The 15,935-nt window shown below is 36.9% G+C and overlaps 1 protein-coding gene across 1 annotated transcript; it reads left to right on the top strand.

The window, feature by feature from the left end:
• The first annotated feature begins 6,316 nt into the window (after positions 1 to 6,316).
• GH9A4 (glycosyl hydrolase 9A4) lies at positions 6,317 to 9,307 on the top strand. Its single transcript, XM_078970195.1, has 8 exons — positions 6,317 to 6,702; positions 6,791 to 7,003; positions 7,103 to 7,303; positions 7,405 to 7,482; positions 7,598 to 7,747; positions 7,867 to 7,975; positions 8,077 to 8,240; positions 8,414 to 9,307. Exons 1-8 carry the CDS (start codon positions 6,499 to 6,501, stop codon positions 8,741 to 8,743), a joined length of 1,449 nt encoding a protein of 482 aa, XP_078826321.1. The 5' UTR covers positions 6,317 to 6,498; the 3' UTR covers positions 8,744 to 9,307.
• The last annotated feature ends 6,628 nt before the right edge of the window (positions 9,308 to 15,935 follow it).

Genomic DNA, 15,935 nt, shown 5'->3' with positions numbered 1-15,935 from the left:
TTGTTGTTGACCTAGTTATTCAGCAGAGTATGGATAACGACCACAGACTCCTTCTAGACAGTCTCGTGGAACGCCAGCAGGTTCATAACCTGTAGGTGTTGTGAACGATGTGTTCACCGGTGTACTCTATCCCCCTCATGGTTGCCTTTAGGATATCTATTGTTGAGGAAACCCCTTAGCAGTAATGTCCGTCCCGATGAAAATCCTAGATTAGGTCCCTTGATATAGATGTTGTTTTAGGGGCGTAAAGTGAGGATAACGGGAATGGGTAATCGGGATAGTGATTGGTTGGTGAAATTAAATATAATTTATTTATTGTGGGTTGAAAACCCTATATGCTCACCAGGCTCCCAAGCCTGACCCACTCAGTTTTATTTGTATTACAGGAAGTGGTGCAAGGGCGTAAGATGGATGACCCATCAAGTTGTTTTGTTTACAAGTCTGTATATGTATATATTTGTTGAATGACTTGTAATGTTATTGTTTATGCTTAATGGTCTATATCGGAACATAACACCCCGAGTTTTGATTATATAATGAAAAATACATTTCTTTTATGAAATGCTTTGGTAAACATTGTTTTATCATGTTTTGTTTTTGGGAACAAATTCCGCAACTCTTTCAAATCAAAAGGATTTACTCTGAATTTATTTTAAAAGCATAAATGAAAATCGGTCTTTTCTGGCCGTGATTTTGGGGATGTCACAACATGGTTGACCGTTGGTTTTTGTTGATCGTTGACCATTGACTTCTGGCCAGTTTGAACTTGGGTCAAACTTGAAGGATTTGGGTTGTTGATTGAGTGTAACGTCCCAAAAATAAGACCAAAATTTTTATTTTTGAATTAATAAAAACATTAATCCAAACATTGTCATACAGCCCCAAAAGATCAAAGTATGTCACTACATCAAAACATATCAGAGTAAATATCAGAGTGCGGAAAAGGTGGTGTGTGCGCTATAATCATCCCGACTCTTCCTTTTCGATCCTAAAGTACCCAAAATATAAACTGAAAATCGTAAGCACAAAGCTTAGTGAGTTCCCCAAAATACCACATACCATACATAAATAAACACCTAATGGGCCTCTCCCACACTTGCATAACGCGCCCCACCAACTAAGTATAACGGGCCCCATCCAATAAGTATAATGGGCCCCGATCAAACTCGCATAACGGGTCCTTACCACCATATAAGCATATTCATATACAAGAGTCACAAGGACATCTAGTATCCTAGCATAACTGATCATGGGCCGACATTGGTGCATTATACCCACTAAACATGTTGAGGAAACTCACCTTGCACTATTGAATCTCACAGAAAAATCTCTGGTTGTTGTCCCGCTAAATCCTCATGCTATCAATTGCAAACTAACATCTAATTAATAATTAGATCCTGATACACATTAAGAGTCCAAACTAAGGTAAAAGGCATTTTTACCCTTTCCCTAAATTAGCCCAAGGCCAAATCCCAATCTAAATGTCCAAAAAGCCCAGATTCCAAAATAATCATCCAAGGCCCAATTATTGCCAAAATTTCCAAATTGGGTCTAAACCCCTTCATGGGCCTTCAACCAAAGTCCAATAAAATATCATTAGCCCAAATAATTTTCTGATGGCCCACCAAGACCCTAATCATCTAGAGTCCAAACATGGCCTAACACCGTGAGCCCCAACATTCTAAAGCCCATCTGCTAAGTACACATGATGTACTCAGCTTGTATGCTAAGCGTACTCGCTTAAGAGCTTATATGTGTGGTGTACCTGCTTGTTCGCTTAACATACTCCACCACTTGGCCAACTTTCTCATTCAGCTCTTAAACGGTTAAGACTTCACTCCAACACTTAGATCTGACTTCCTTAAGGTGGTTTATCACATAAAGTTTCCAACTTTACGTGAATGCACGACTTAATAAGGCTCTTAGAGATCAAAGGAGATTAACAAATGACTTAACACATTCATGTGATCATAAATACCATAAAGCTTGCATTTTTATGGACAAAGGGACCTAAAGGACCCTAGATCTACCATCAATCACTTTTGGAGTGAATCAAGAGGTTCAACAATCAAACAATATACTCAAAAAGCACAAAATGGCACCTAACTAGATGTAGCATAATGGATTAGCAAGATAGAAGCTTTTTACCTCAGAAGGAAAGCAAATGAAGAAGAAATCTCAGATCTTCAAGCTCCAAGCACCACTCCAAATGGTTCACTTCTTTTTCTTCTTCACAAAGCACCAACAATCACACTTTAAGGTTCAAACTCTCAAGATTTCACTTAGGGTTCGATTTTCTGGACAAGAGGGGATGGATGTTGTCTAAACATGAACTAGTGAGGCTATTACAAGGTTTAAATAGGGTGTAACACCCTAAAATTATGGTTTCACTTACTCACACGTACATCATGCGTACACAAGTGTATGCCCACGTACGTGGTCCAAAGAAGCGATCCAAACCGGGTTAATACGCTAAGCGTACCACCCTGTACACCCCATGTACTAGCTCAATGACTAAAATGAAAAACTGTTAAATGAGAAGAGTTAAATATGAAATATACCCTAAGTGAGAGTGTTACAATTCTACCCACTTGAATAAGACTTCGTCCTCGAAGTCCGCTGCACCGAATAACTTCAGATAGTGCTCCCTCATCTCTTATTCTAGCTCCTAAGTCCACTATGAACCTTTATGGTGCTGCCATTATACCTTCACCAACTCCACATACTAGTTCCTCAAGGTTTTCATCTTTCGATCAAGGATCACCACCGATCTCTTGATATAATTTAGGCGGTCATCTACCTGAATATCCTCCAATGGGACCACTATTGAATCATCCACTTAGCACTTCTGTGTCTGAGAGACATGGAACATGCTATGAATCTGACTGAGCTCTTCTGGAAGATCCAAGCGATATGCAACCCGGCTCACCCGAGCCAAAAACCTAAAAGGACAGAAATACATGGGGCCCAACTTGCCCCTATTCCTAAATCGGATGACACCTTCCCAACTTGCGAAAAACCTAAAATGACCGGTATACCTAGGGGTGCAAACGAGCCGAGTCGAGCCCGAGCCTAGCCAGGCTCGGCTCGGGCTCGTTTAAGTTATATGAGGCTCGAGCTCAAGCTCGGCTCGATTCAAGCTTTCTTTTACTGAGCTCGGCTCGAGCTCATAAAGAGTTATACAAGCTCGGCTCGGGCTCGAGCTCGACTCGTTTTTATTAGGCGTGGCTAAATAAGCTTAAGCTCGGCTCGAGCTCCTTAAAAAGCTCGTTTACTAATACCCGAAATTCATAATTCCCCTAATATGTTTTTATTTTAATATATATAAATAATAATAAATTATATTATATAAAGGCTCGTTTAGGCTCGCGAGCCTAATCGAGCTTTCTGACATAGGCTTGAGCTCGAGCTCGTTTAATAAACTAGCTTAATATTAAGCTCGAGCTCGGCTCGGGCTCGTTTAAAATCGGTTTCGAGTCGAGCTTTTAACGATCCGATATCGAGTAGCTCGCGAGTAGCTTGGCTCGTTTGCACCCCTAGGTATACCTTGTGACATATACTATAGCTTTGGTTAGTATTATTTATCCTAAATAATCTTCTATCAAAAAGTTATTTTTAATGTTTTTTATTTCTAAATTGGTTAGCCCGAATTTGTGGGTATTACAACATACATTGACCACATGTGCTAGATGGTAGGTCTACATCGTAGTTAACTACACGCAAAGACATTGGAGATATCAATGTGTTGTCAAAGTTGGATTTTGAAGGAATTACGAGGTGATGACATGTTGAATTTTAGTTATTAAGATTCCATTATACTTTATATATTTAGAATTTTTATTCATTTTTTTTAACAACAACTTGTTTCGGTGAGATCAAAGTTTATTTACGTACAGTTGAGTATGATGTGAGAAAGGTAAATAAATTATATAATAATATTTTAACGAAAAATAAAACTTATTATGATTTTTTGTTAAAATCATTTTATTTTACATTGTTGTAGACTAATTGATGGTTTAAAATGTTATATGAAAATAAGGAAGATTGACACGTTTGGACATTTTACGAATAAATGGTTAGATATTTTTGAATGTTTTAATCTAATATTTAAACATTTGGTATTAGATGTGTTGATGATCTTTGAAGATTGAAGTTTGAACATGTAGTTATTAGGGAAAATAACTTACATGCCCAAAGAAGTTTACAAACTATTTAAAAAACATCAATATTGTTTTGAATGTTTAAAAAAATTCAACGAACTTAACATTTAGTCTAAAAAAATCCAACAAAGTTTCTAAACCGTTTAAAAAATCCTGATCATATTTTATTTGTGTAAAATGTTGAGTTTGTTGGGTGTTTGTTTAACAAACAAAATATGATTGGGTTTTTTTTAACGGTTTGAAAACTTCGTTGGTCTTACAAGTTATTTTTCCGATATAGTAATAAGTCACGTCATCTGTTTCTCTTCTTTTACTTCGAAAGAATTAAACAAAAGTGTAATTTAGTTGGGATTTTAAGACAAAATGTTAAACTCGTTGGGTTATCTTGAACCAGATAAAACATGATTAAGATTTTTTGAACGGTTTGAAAACTTCGTTGGATTCGTAAGTCATTTTTCTTAGTTAAGCTTAGGGAGTCAGCTAGTCCAACATCAGTCATTCTAATGGAATATCTGGAATATCGAACTAGGACAGTTAGTTTGTTGATGTTTGAGATATCAAATATTATTCTTTGACATGTTTCATGTTATTATTTAGAATTTTTAGCTTAAGTTGTCATTTAAAAATATAGTTGTTTATAATAACTTGGGTTGGTTTTTATTATTATCATGTTCCTCGATAGGATTGGTACGCTTTTAGGAAAAGAGTAAGCCTAATGGGGATTCCCTTTAAAATCCCTTATGTGGTTGATATGATTGGTACGCTTTTAGGAAAAGAGTAAGCCTAATGGGGATCCCCTTTAAAATCCCTTATGTGGTTCAGTTTGGTTTTGGCGGATAAGAATCTTAGAACAACCACAATATAAGTAGTATAAGAGTTGAATAGGATGATAATTATGATTAAATATGAGTTGAGAGAAATGTGGGTGAGGCATGGAATAGAATTGAATGATCATTGAATGCAAATGACGTCCAACCTAGCTGGATTGATACATGAGGTTTTATACTCATGTTTGACCTTAGGTCCTCGTTTCATGCCTTGGAGGATACATCTTTAGTGCTGCATGTGGGGTTTTTTTTTCCGGAGATCCCTATAGAGGTTGGGTTTGTCTGCATATGCAGGAGCTCGAACTCAGTGTTCACGTTGAAATATTATGTGTGTGCTTCCGTTAATTCATTTGTCATTTTCAATAAAAAAAAATAAAAAGAATGATCACTGAACGATTCAATAGAATGAATAAAATGATTATTCAAATTGAATATGTGGTTAATGTTGTGTTTTTTAACGGATGATCCGACCCGTCCTCATTTCTATGTGTAACTATATTCTGGTTGCCATTGCTCTCCTCTCTCTTGTCATTATTTATTTTATACAATTTAGATAAGCTTTTCACAAAAACTTTATAGAATTTATGAAATCGAAATAATTAAATGATGAAGGACGTCGGCGGCCAAGTTTGCATACACTTATAGAAGTTAGAAGTTACAAATGATGTTGAAATTACGAAAAGAAAAGTAAAACCTTGTTTCTTTTTTAGAATTAGAATTTAATGTTTATAAAGAACAAAGCGTTTTAGTTACTTGCCTTCTTCCGTCAATCCGACTATTTCGTTTCGTAATTTCAACATCACTTTTACCTTCTAAGTGCATGCAATGCAATCATGGCCACCAACGTCCTTATCAAGTAATTAATTTACCAATATGTTTTTACTTTCTTATGCTTCTAACAATATATAAGATCAGACTTTACGTAAAAGATACAAATTTCACCACTTTTAACCACATGTAAAGTTGCATAGCCGAAAGTCTTATAAATAGAGGTGAAATTATATTTAAACTGTAATTCGGTCTTTTGCTAACTAATAATAATTTTACCAATTTATCTTTTATACTAATTTATGACCACATCAAAAGAGAAACTCAAACGTCTATAACTCATGCATATCAAAAGGCAAACTCAAACGTCTATAACTGTCAAATGTCAATATTCAAGTTTGTTCAATTTGTAACTGAAAAAAAGAACGTGACAAATTAAGGGGAATGTCACAACCAAACTAATTAATCATATAAACCTAATTTTTCAAATGACAAATAATTAAATAAAAGCCTTAACTTTATATGCTTAATATAAATAAACGGCAATAAATGAAAGTAGGACGTATGTGTGGATGTTGCATTTTTACGTTTACTAGCCATACAAAAACATTTGTTCAAAGTAAAAAACTCTCAAACCCGGCCCCCTCAACCACCCAAACAACCAAACTATTTTCTTTCATAACCTTCCCGCCAAAATTAACCTCTATAATCTTGTGTTCTTGAACGATCGAGTTTCTTCTTCAATGGCGGAATATTCATGCAGTTTGATGGTCTTGTTGACTCTCTTCTCAAGCTTCTTGGTGTGCATAAACGCCAACTTTGATTATAAAGACGCCCTCAAGAAATCCATAATTTTCTTGGAAGCTCAGAGGTCCGGGAAGCTTCCTCCACACCCTAGGCCTCTATGGAGAGGAGATTCTGCTCTTGATGATGGAAAAGCAGCCGGTGTAAGCCTTCGATCGAAAGCATCAATACATATGCATATAAATACACGTAATTAGAATGTTTTGACTTTTTGTTTTGATGTGTTTATAGGTTGATTTGGCCGGCGGATACTATGATGCCGGAGATAATGTCAAGTATGGTTTCCCGATGGCGTTCACCGTGACCACATTGGCGTGGGCTGCATACTTCTATCAGCCGGAGCTTACCGCTGCCGGAGAAATACATAATGTTCGTAATGCAATCCGATGGGGTACCGATTATTTTCTTAAAGCCAGTAGTCTACGTAATCGTTTCTTTGTTCAGGTATAATCAACGTATATTGAATTAATTAACTTCTCAAACATACGTTTTATGGTGTTCATTCGATCAGAATTCTTGACTTTTCTGAAATGAAATTAATAGGTCGGAGATCCGGTGACCGATCACAAGTGTTGGATGAGGCCTGAAAAGATGAAATCAGCTAGACCAGTTTTGGAACTCAATGAAAAAAAACCCGGAACTGAAATTGCTGCCGAAACTGCTGCTGCTTTGGCTGCTTCAGCAATTGTGTTTCGGGGTGTCGATCAACCCTATTCTCAAAAGCTTCTAAATGGAGCGAAAAAGGTTTTCTTTTTCAAGTTTTTTAATTTTGGTATACGTGTTTTTATGCATGGGTGTTAGTTTTGTTTGTATTAATAAAAGAAATCGATTCGATTCATTTGCAGCTGTTTCAATTTGCTCAAGAACATAGGGGAACTTTCGATGGTGAATGCCCTTTCTATTGCTCATTCTCCGGTTATCGTGTATAATCTCTCTCCATCGACTTTCTTACGTAATACAGTTTACAAATATTGTGGGGTGATAATAATTTACAGAAAATGGAGTTGATATATGTAAGATAAATGAATGAATTTGCAGGATGAGTTACTATGGGGGGCAACATGGCTATACATTGCAACAAAGAGGCCAATATACTTAAAATTTATACAAGACGAGTCAACCACCGCTGTTGTTACTGAATTCAGCTGGGACCTCAAATTTGCTGGTGCTCAGATCCTTCTTTCTCAGGTATATCGATCTTAACGAATAATCAATTACAAGGTTTTATTATTATTATTATCTGTAACGTTATGCATGATGATTCATCTGTTTTGACACAAGACAGTTTCGATAATGGATTGTAACAGTTGTATTGGGAAGGACAAAAGGATTTACAGACGTTCAAGCAACAAGCTGATGGATTTGTATGTAACATTCTTCCTGGAAGCCCTTATCGTCAAGTTTTCATGACCCCAGGTCTGATCACACTTTTACAAAATAGGTTTTCGGCTCAAAGTTTATCCACCCAAATACTCATATAGATAAATCGTAAGAAATGTTTGCATGCATGCTTGCAGGAGGTTTGATTCACTTAAGAGATGGTGCAAATTCGCAATATGTGACATCCACAGCGTTTCTTTTCAGTGTTTACAGTGATTTGTTAGCTAGACACAAAATGGAAGTCACTTGTGGTGACAAACGTTTCACTTGTGTACAGATCATGGATTTCGCCAAGAAACAGGTGTATATATATATATATGTATAAACGTCTATATTTACTAATTGATTGCATACAATCTAATTTGAACGTAATCTTTTGGGCTAATGTTTGATATATAGAGCCATTATCTTAACCATTAAGATCGAAGATGTAATCATTTCGGTGCTAAATGGTTTAGTATTATGAAATTGCAGATGGATTATTTATTGGGGAATAACCCAGTAAAGCGGTCGATGATGGTAGGGTTTGGAAAGAACCCACCGTTGCATGCGCATCATAGAGGTGCATCTGTGCCGGTGGATGCAAAGGGTGATGTAAACTGTGGGATGAGCTTTGTTTACTGGTACAACACAGATAAACCAAATCCGAATGAGCTAACGGGTGCCATCCTTGGTGGACCGGACAGGGCGGATAGATTTGTGGACGCACGGGTTAACTCCTCCATGACCGAGCCATGCACGTATATCAATTCATGTGCGGTTGGGGTTCTTGCAAAGTTGGCAAAAAAATATGGCAAACCGTGATCATGCATGATTTTGCATGGTCAAAGTGTGTGCTTGTACATTATTAATGGAACCCAAAAGTATGGTTTCTTTGGGCCTATGTAGCGATAGATGTTTATTGGCAGGATGATAGCTAAAGATCTTCATTTATGATGTAATTAATTTTTTGAGGCGTACAGAAAATATATTCCATATGTAAACTAGTTACGTACGATTACCACAAGTTTTCTAATGTAAACATTTGGTTCTTGGCTTCGAAGGCGAATTCGGCCGTGGTCTCTCCCTCCCAACATCCACATCTAATTGGAGCAGTCTCTCGATCCCCCCTAGCATGAGTACTCCTACCCTCGAGCGGATGTCATTTGTCTCTCCCATTCATCTCCAGCAAAATCATGAGGTAGAAAGGCCCCGGCTCTCGCCCATGATTTGCCAACTCGGTTTATAATAGTTTTATAGTGATCATATTATGCTAATTGTAAATTCATGTATGAGTTCATGTTAATATATTGTTTAATTATGAATGAATGATTGAATGAATTTATGAAATTTAGATTAGTTATTATGGCCAAAAATTTATGGTAATCAATAGTTTGTTATGTTGATTTATAGGTGAAATTATGATGTTTATGTAAATTTACGAAGTTTTAATGTATATGATTTTTTTAGAGATTGGATTAGTGTATATGTTAGTTATGTGCCTAAACCTTGAGTATGCTGTTTTTTTGATGTTTTTTTCAAGTTTATGTTTGATTAGTGCATATTGGTTATTGCCTAAATTATAAGTCTGTTGATGTTTCAAGTTTGTTTCCTAATTCTACGTACGTTATTATTAATTAAAGCATGTTGTATATAATGTAAATATATTTTCACTACTGTAAGTATGATCAATGATGATACCAACTTAAACATCTCAATGCAACATAACACAATAAGGTTTCACTTCGATCAATTTTAACAAGTTAGTGAGGCGCATGATTTTTTTTAACAACACAACTTCATTCACAACTAGTAAGGCGCTAGCAGAAAAACCCCTAAGGGAAACAAAGCAACCTTACAACCACAAGTCCGAATCGAGAACTTTTTCTAGTTTGCTTATAATGCTCATCTACAAGAATAACAGTTAACATCAACTAAACTAGGAATGTTTTTAACAGAGTTTCTAAAATAGATATTGCTCATTTTACACCAAAGAGTCCACAAGAAGGCTCTTATACCACCTCATATTTCATATTCTAGACTAGTTGGGCTTGGCAACACCATTAAAAAGAAAGTCAACATCCCTGCAATGGTTAAAATCAGGAAGAAAAGGCCAATTCTCCTTCAACCTAGCCAAAAGCTCTAGAGCAGTCGAGCATCTGAGGAACAAGTGCACAAAGGATTTCGGGTGGCGGTTGCAGGCTAGGCAAGTGACTTAATAGACACCCCTCTATGAATCAAGTATCGATTGTAACATCTGTTTCCTGGTATGGTTCTTCTGAATTTAATTTCATTTATTGAGTTTTGGGATTTTTCCTAGGCCAGGACGTGGCAGCCCGATACCAGAAAACGTGCATTTGTGAACCTCCACTGTAACGCCCGTATTTCTAGGCTAAGCATTAATTTAATTGTGTAATAGTTATGGTCAATACTTATAACCTACTTTGAAATAATAAATATGAATTATTTGAATATTATGTGATTTTATGTGCCTTATACTTAATTATAAGATATAATAAGTTAAGAATAAAAATAAGCATCAAAAATAAAATAATAAATAGGTCCAATATCTATGAAGAAAGTTGTAGTGGTCGGGACAAGGATTCTGGAGATATAAAGAACGCTGAAATCCGAGTTATAACGAAGAAGATATGATCTGTCGAAGTTTCGCGTCAAAACCGACACGACACTGGGAAACGTAAAAATTAATTTATGATAAACTACTTTTTATCCCTAGGAGTCTAAATGAAAGTTGTAGAGTACGTCTCCACCTACACGTGGATATAAAGAACATCAAAAACGGAGTTCGTATGCAAAAGTTATGACCTTCCGAAGATACAGTTGTCTAAGAGCATGACACGTGTCAGAAACCCTAAATTGACTAGACTCACGACGTGAGGAGTCAAAAAGTCACATTTCAAAGCTAGAAGTCTATGGGAACAATAACTTAAAAGCTCACGACGTGAGTAATGAATTCTCACGATGTGAGGAGTCAAACAGACACTCTTCAAGCCTAGAACGCAGATGTCGAAGCTACGAGGTGATTCATCCATGGCTCACGACGTGAGCAATGACTTCTCACGACGTGAATGGGCTGAAATCAGCCTATAAATAGCAAGTTCGACCTCATTCACTTCTTAAACCAAATCTTCCTTCTCTCTCTCATTTTCTGAAGCCGTTCCGCGTCCCGAGTCCGACGATCACGAGCCATTGACCGTTTTTAGATTCTATCTACTCCCTCTACTAAAGTGAGTGCATATTTATTTTCATCTTACGCATATATATGCATATTTATTTAGTTTTTAGATGTTATGTGTGCATTTTGTCTGTATACTTGTTATCTATGTTAGACGACCACTATTATACATGTTTTAAATGATTTAAACTGTATATGTATTTTATATCTACAAATATGTTGGGGGTAAAACATGGGTAGATGAAATAGTTGGTGTGTGATGAAATAAAATGATGAGAGGCATCGATGTTGTTGTTGATCTAGTCATCTAGCAGAGTATAGATGACAACCACAGACTATTCTAGATAGTCAAGTGGAATGCTAGCAGGCCCGCAACCTGTAGGTGTTTGTGAACGATGTGTTCGTTGGTGTACTCTATCTCCCTCATGGTTGCCTTACGGACATTTATTGTTGAGGAAAACCCTTAGCAATAGTGTCCATCCTGTTGATAATCCTTAGGCTAGATCCCTTACAATAGGTGTTTTAGGGACGTAAAGTGAGGATAACGGGAATTGGTAATCGGGTTATTATTGGTTGATGAAATTAATAAACTTATTTATTGCGGGTTGAAAACCCTATGTGCTCACCAGACTCCCAAGCCTGACCCACTCATTTTTCTCATATACAGGTAGTGGAAAGAGAGCACAGGAGTAATGATCTGATGAGAGATCAATGGATTATAGGCTACTAGAATAAATACATATTATAATGTCTATGTTGTTTATGTTTATGTTTTTGATCTGTATTAACAATGATATCCCAAAGTTTTTAATATAATACATTTCTACGGAAATGCTTTGATAAATTCTTTTTCATATTTTTTGGGAACAAATTCCGCATTATATTTCTTTAAAAATATACTCTGGTTTTCAAATAAAGCATAAACAAATCGGTCTTTTCTGTCCATGAATTCGGAGATGTCACAGTTGGTATCAGAGCACTAGTTTAAGCGAACTAGTAAATTGTAAGATTTCTAGACTTAAACTTAGAATGCTAAGTGATGATTGTGAGATGAGCGTTTGCTATATTTTAGACACAAGCACTAGTTTATTTTAGGAAAGATGCCTAAAATGCTTTTATGTGCTAAATGCTTTGTGTTATAGCTATAACTATAAATATGCCTTATATGCTATTATTTGTTCGGATCTATGGTCTGTTGCCGAACGAATCTAGAAACTTTATGTGTTTAGGATTATAAACGTTTGACTACGATATTAGAACTAGCATGTAAACGTTTTGGAGTAATAAGGAGGATTTAATACGTCTATTGTAGATAAAGTTTTCCTATCTTAATTCTCGTCACTACACACTGAACGTATGATTTGGTGTATAGAACATCATGGCAAGAACTCGAAGTGGAGTCAAAAATGCCAATGTAAATGACAATCAACAGCCTCAACCCCAAGTGATTGAACAAGTACCAGTTGTAGCAGATGCACCTGAGCCAATGACGATGGTTGGGGTACAAGCTATGATCCAGATGATGTTGGATCGCCTGATGGAGGAGACAAGGCGTTTACTTCAACAGAATAGGGATGAACCTACGATACCTGTTGAACAGCCTGAGCTGAATGACGAACAGTCAGAAGAAGGGAATTACAGTAGGACTATTAGTCAAGCTGAACCGCCAGTGGTTAGGAGGAACAACCAAGATAAAAGAGTCGAGAGGAATGAATGCAAGTATAAGGACTTCACAACTTGCAAGTCATCGATTTTCACTGGGAAAGAAGATCCAATTGGAGTTATGGATTGGATCTCGGAGATGGAGTTGGCTTTCATAACATGTGATTGCAAGGGCAAACTACAAACCACATATGCAGTACGTCAGTTTAGAGGTGACGATGTTCGCTGGTCCAATTGGAGAAATGCCAGATAAGGACGTCGCCTCTTTTACGGAATTAATCCAGCAACAACTACTAAGCGATCTTGATCACACCCTCCGTTCTTCCATCCCATCTAAAGCAATGGTTGTTTTTGGTCTTCTGGTTCCTTCAAATCAAATGAACGAAGTTTTAGAAAATCGACTTCTTCTTGAAGAAATGAGCTATGACAGAGAAGCCCTAAAAGACAATATCAGAACCTCCTGCCAAAGCTAAATAGTTATCAACTTTCAGTGTATAACGCAGTCACAGACTCGATTGAAAATAGAAAACAAATACTGATGTTCGTGTATGGATACGGAGGTACCGGAAAGACGTTCCTATGGACTACAATTATCTCCTATCTCAGGTCTAAAGGAAAATTTGTATTGGCGATTGCAGCTTCCGCGATCACGTCACTTTTGCTTCCTTCTGGAACAACAGCACATTCAAGGTTCAAAATACCAATTGACCTAACAGACAAAAAATCGTGTGATATAAAAAAAAAAAAAAAAAAAAAAAAGAACATTTCTAGGTGATCTGTTACAGCGTACGTCACTCATTGTTTGGGACGAAGCGCCTATGAGTGACAGAAGATGCTTTGAATTTTTGGACCGTTCGCTTAGAGATGTATTAGATTGTGATGACCAGCTGTTTAGGGGCATATTCTTTCTTCTTGGTGGTGACTTCCGACAAACGCTTCCCGTCCTACCGAAATGTACACGTTCAGAGATCATTGGCTTAACTCTACCAAGTTTATACCTATGGCGGTTCTTCAGAATCTGCTTATTACGTAGGAACATGAGAGTAGATTCATCCGAAATAACCAGCAATGGTTTGATGTATGCATCGGCTTTTGCAACATGGTTGTTGCGTATCGGAGATGGAGTTATTGGCGTACCTGACAAAGACGACCCACAAGAGTCAAGTTTGATCCAAATCCCAAATTCTCTCCTAATAACACCAGGATCTGAATCTTTAAAAACCTTAATACAATTTGTTTATGGAGACGGTGCACTTACAAATCCAACCGCCTCTGACCTTTCTGTAAGAGCAATTGTGTGACCTACAAATGATATAGCTGATGACATAAATGCACAGATCCTAAGGATGGTTACATCGGACAGTAGAACGTATAACAGTTCAGATACAATCCAACCAAATGGGAAATATACGTCGGATTTTGAAGGCCTATATCCAATTGAGTACCTAAACCATCTAACCTTTCCAGGAATACCCCCACATGAGCTTACACTAAAAATACAATGTCTGATAATGCTATTATGAAACATCAACCAAAAAGAAGGCTTATGTAACGGCACACGTATGATAGTTTCCCAATTGCTACCAAACATAATTGAAGCAACCATCATGAATGGAACTTGCATTGGAAAACGTGTATACATACCACGCATGAAGTTTATACATAAGTCATCAGACATGCCGTTCACTTTCTCACAAAAACAGTTCCCATTGAAAGCCTTCTATGCGATGACCATCAATAAGAGACAAGGGCAATCTTTGCGTGGAATTGGCGCGTATTTACCACAACCCGTCTTTTCACACGGTCAACTTTACGTCGCCCTTTCCCGAGCAACATCACCAGATTCCATAAAAATACTTATACAAACTACTAGCCTGACACAAGAGAATGAAACAAAAAACGTTGTTTTTAAAGATCTATTGCAGAAAGTTACTATAACCGAGGTCTATCGTATCACTACCAACCATTTCCCATATTTTCATACCGTTCCTCAACCATTATCCGAATTTTTCGCTTACTTATTTATTTTTTTAATTTTTTTCATCTATCTGTCAATCATTACAAATTTCAACCATCTGTTTACATAATACACCATATTCACATCCGAATATAGCACTAATTCCCATATATTTGTTCCAACTAGAGAACACACACTACCGATGACCAGCATCTCTGATCTGAAGGCAGACGGGATCGGCGGTCCCCTACAGGTTAGGATACTACGGAAGTGGAAACATGACGTCCGACGCTATGAAACTTGGTACCTAGCTGTCGACAAATTTGTAAGTTGTTTCCAAATGAATCTAGGGAAACTCTTAATAAATTTTTACACACTAACGATTCTACATTTAGATACCAAAAATCACTTTCTAATTTCTAGAAAATACAACTTCATTTTCCTTTCCTTAATCCGAAATAAGTTCATTACATTTTTCCCCCACTAAAGAAAATCTTATATTACAATCATCTTTCATTTTTGCAGGGGGGTGCCATACAGATTCTTGGCCAACGAACCAACCAGAGTTATATTGAATCTGTACTCAACGTATTGGAATGTTACACAATATCAAATTACAGTTGCCCGAAGCTAGACAAATATCAAAAATTCCTTGAAAACGACTTCTACATTGACGTTGGACTGATGTTTGTAATTCAAAATATTCTAGACACACTAACCATACCCAAAACTTGGTTCCGTTTCGTCACCGATCAAAATCTGATTGACCTCGGAGAAACACCGCCTTACTACCCAGGTACTTATCTCAATCTTCCACGTTATACAATACTTTTCCCTTACATACTTATATTTACTTTTTTTCAGACTACATCGGTGTCCTATCAAAAATCAGAGACTGCACCAAAGTAGGTTGGGAATCATACGTCCTCCTCATACTAACAGCCCAAAGGTATAGATCGCAAGTAACAAAATTTAATAACCAGTCCTCTTATACGGAACTAATAGAAGACGCAAATTTGAATGTATCAGTGGCAGCGAAATCGCAATCAATCTATGGAAAGACTGTATAGGAAATCCACAAAAGTTCAACCGCGACTCCTTACATCCACCACCCGCAACAACAGTGGTTGCAGTCACCAACTTAAAACCGTCCATCTCTAACGGTATTATACCATACATACCATCACACACATACCGTCAAT

Source organism: Lactuca saligna, chromosome 8 (assembly GCF_052625555.1).
Source record: "Lactuca saligna cultivar CGN05327 chromosome 8, ASM5262555v1, whole genome shotgun sequence".
Lineage (NCBI taxonomy): Eukaryota > Viridiplantae > Streptophyta > Magnoliopsida > Asterales > Asteraceae > Lactuca > Lactuca saligna.
Note: the sequence above shows the minus strand (reverse complement) of the source record. Positions and strands in the feature narration are given on the sequence as shown.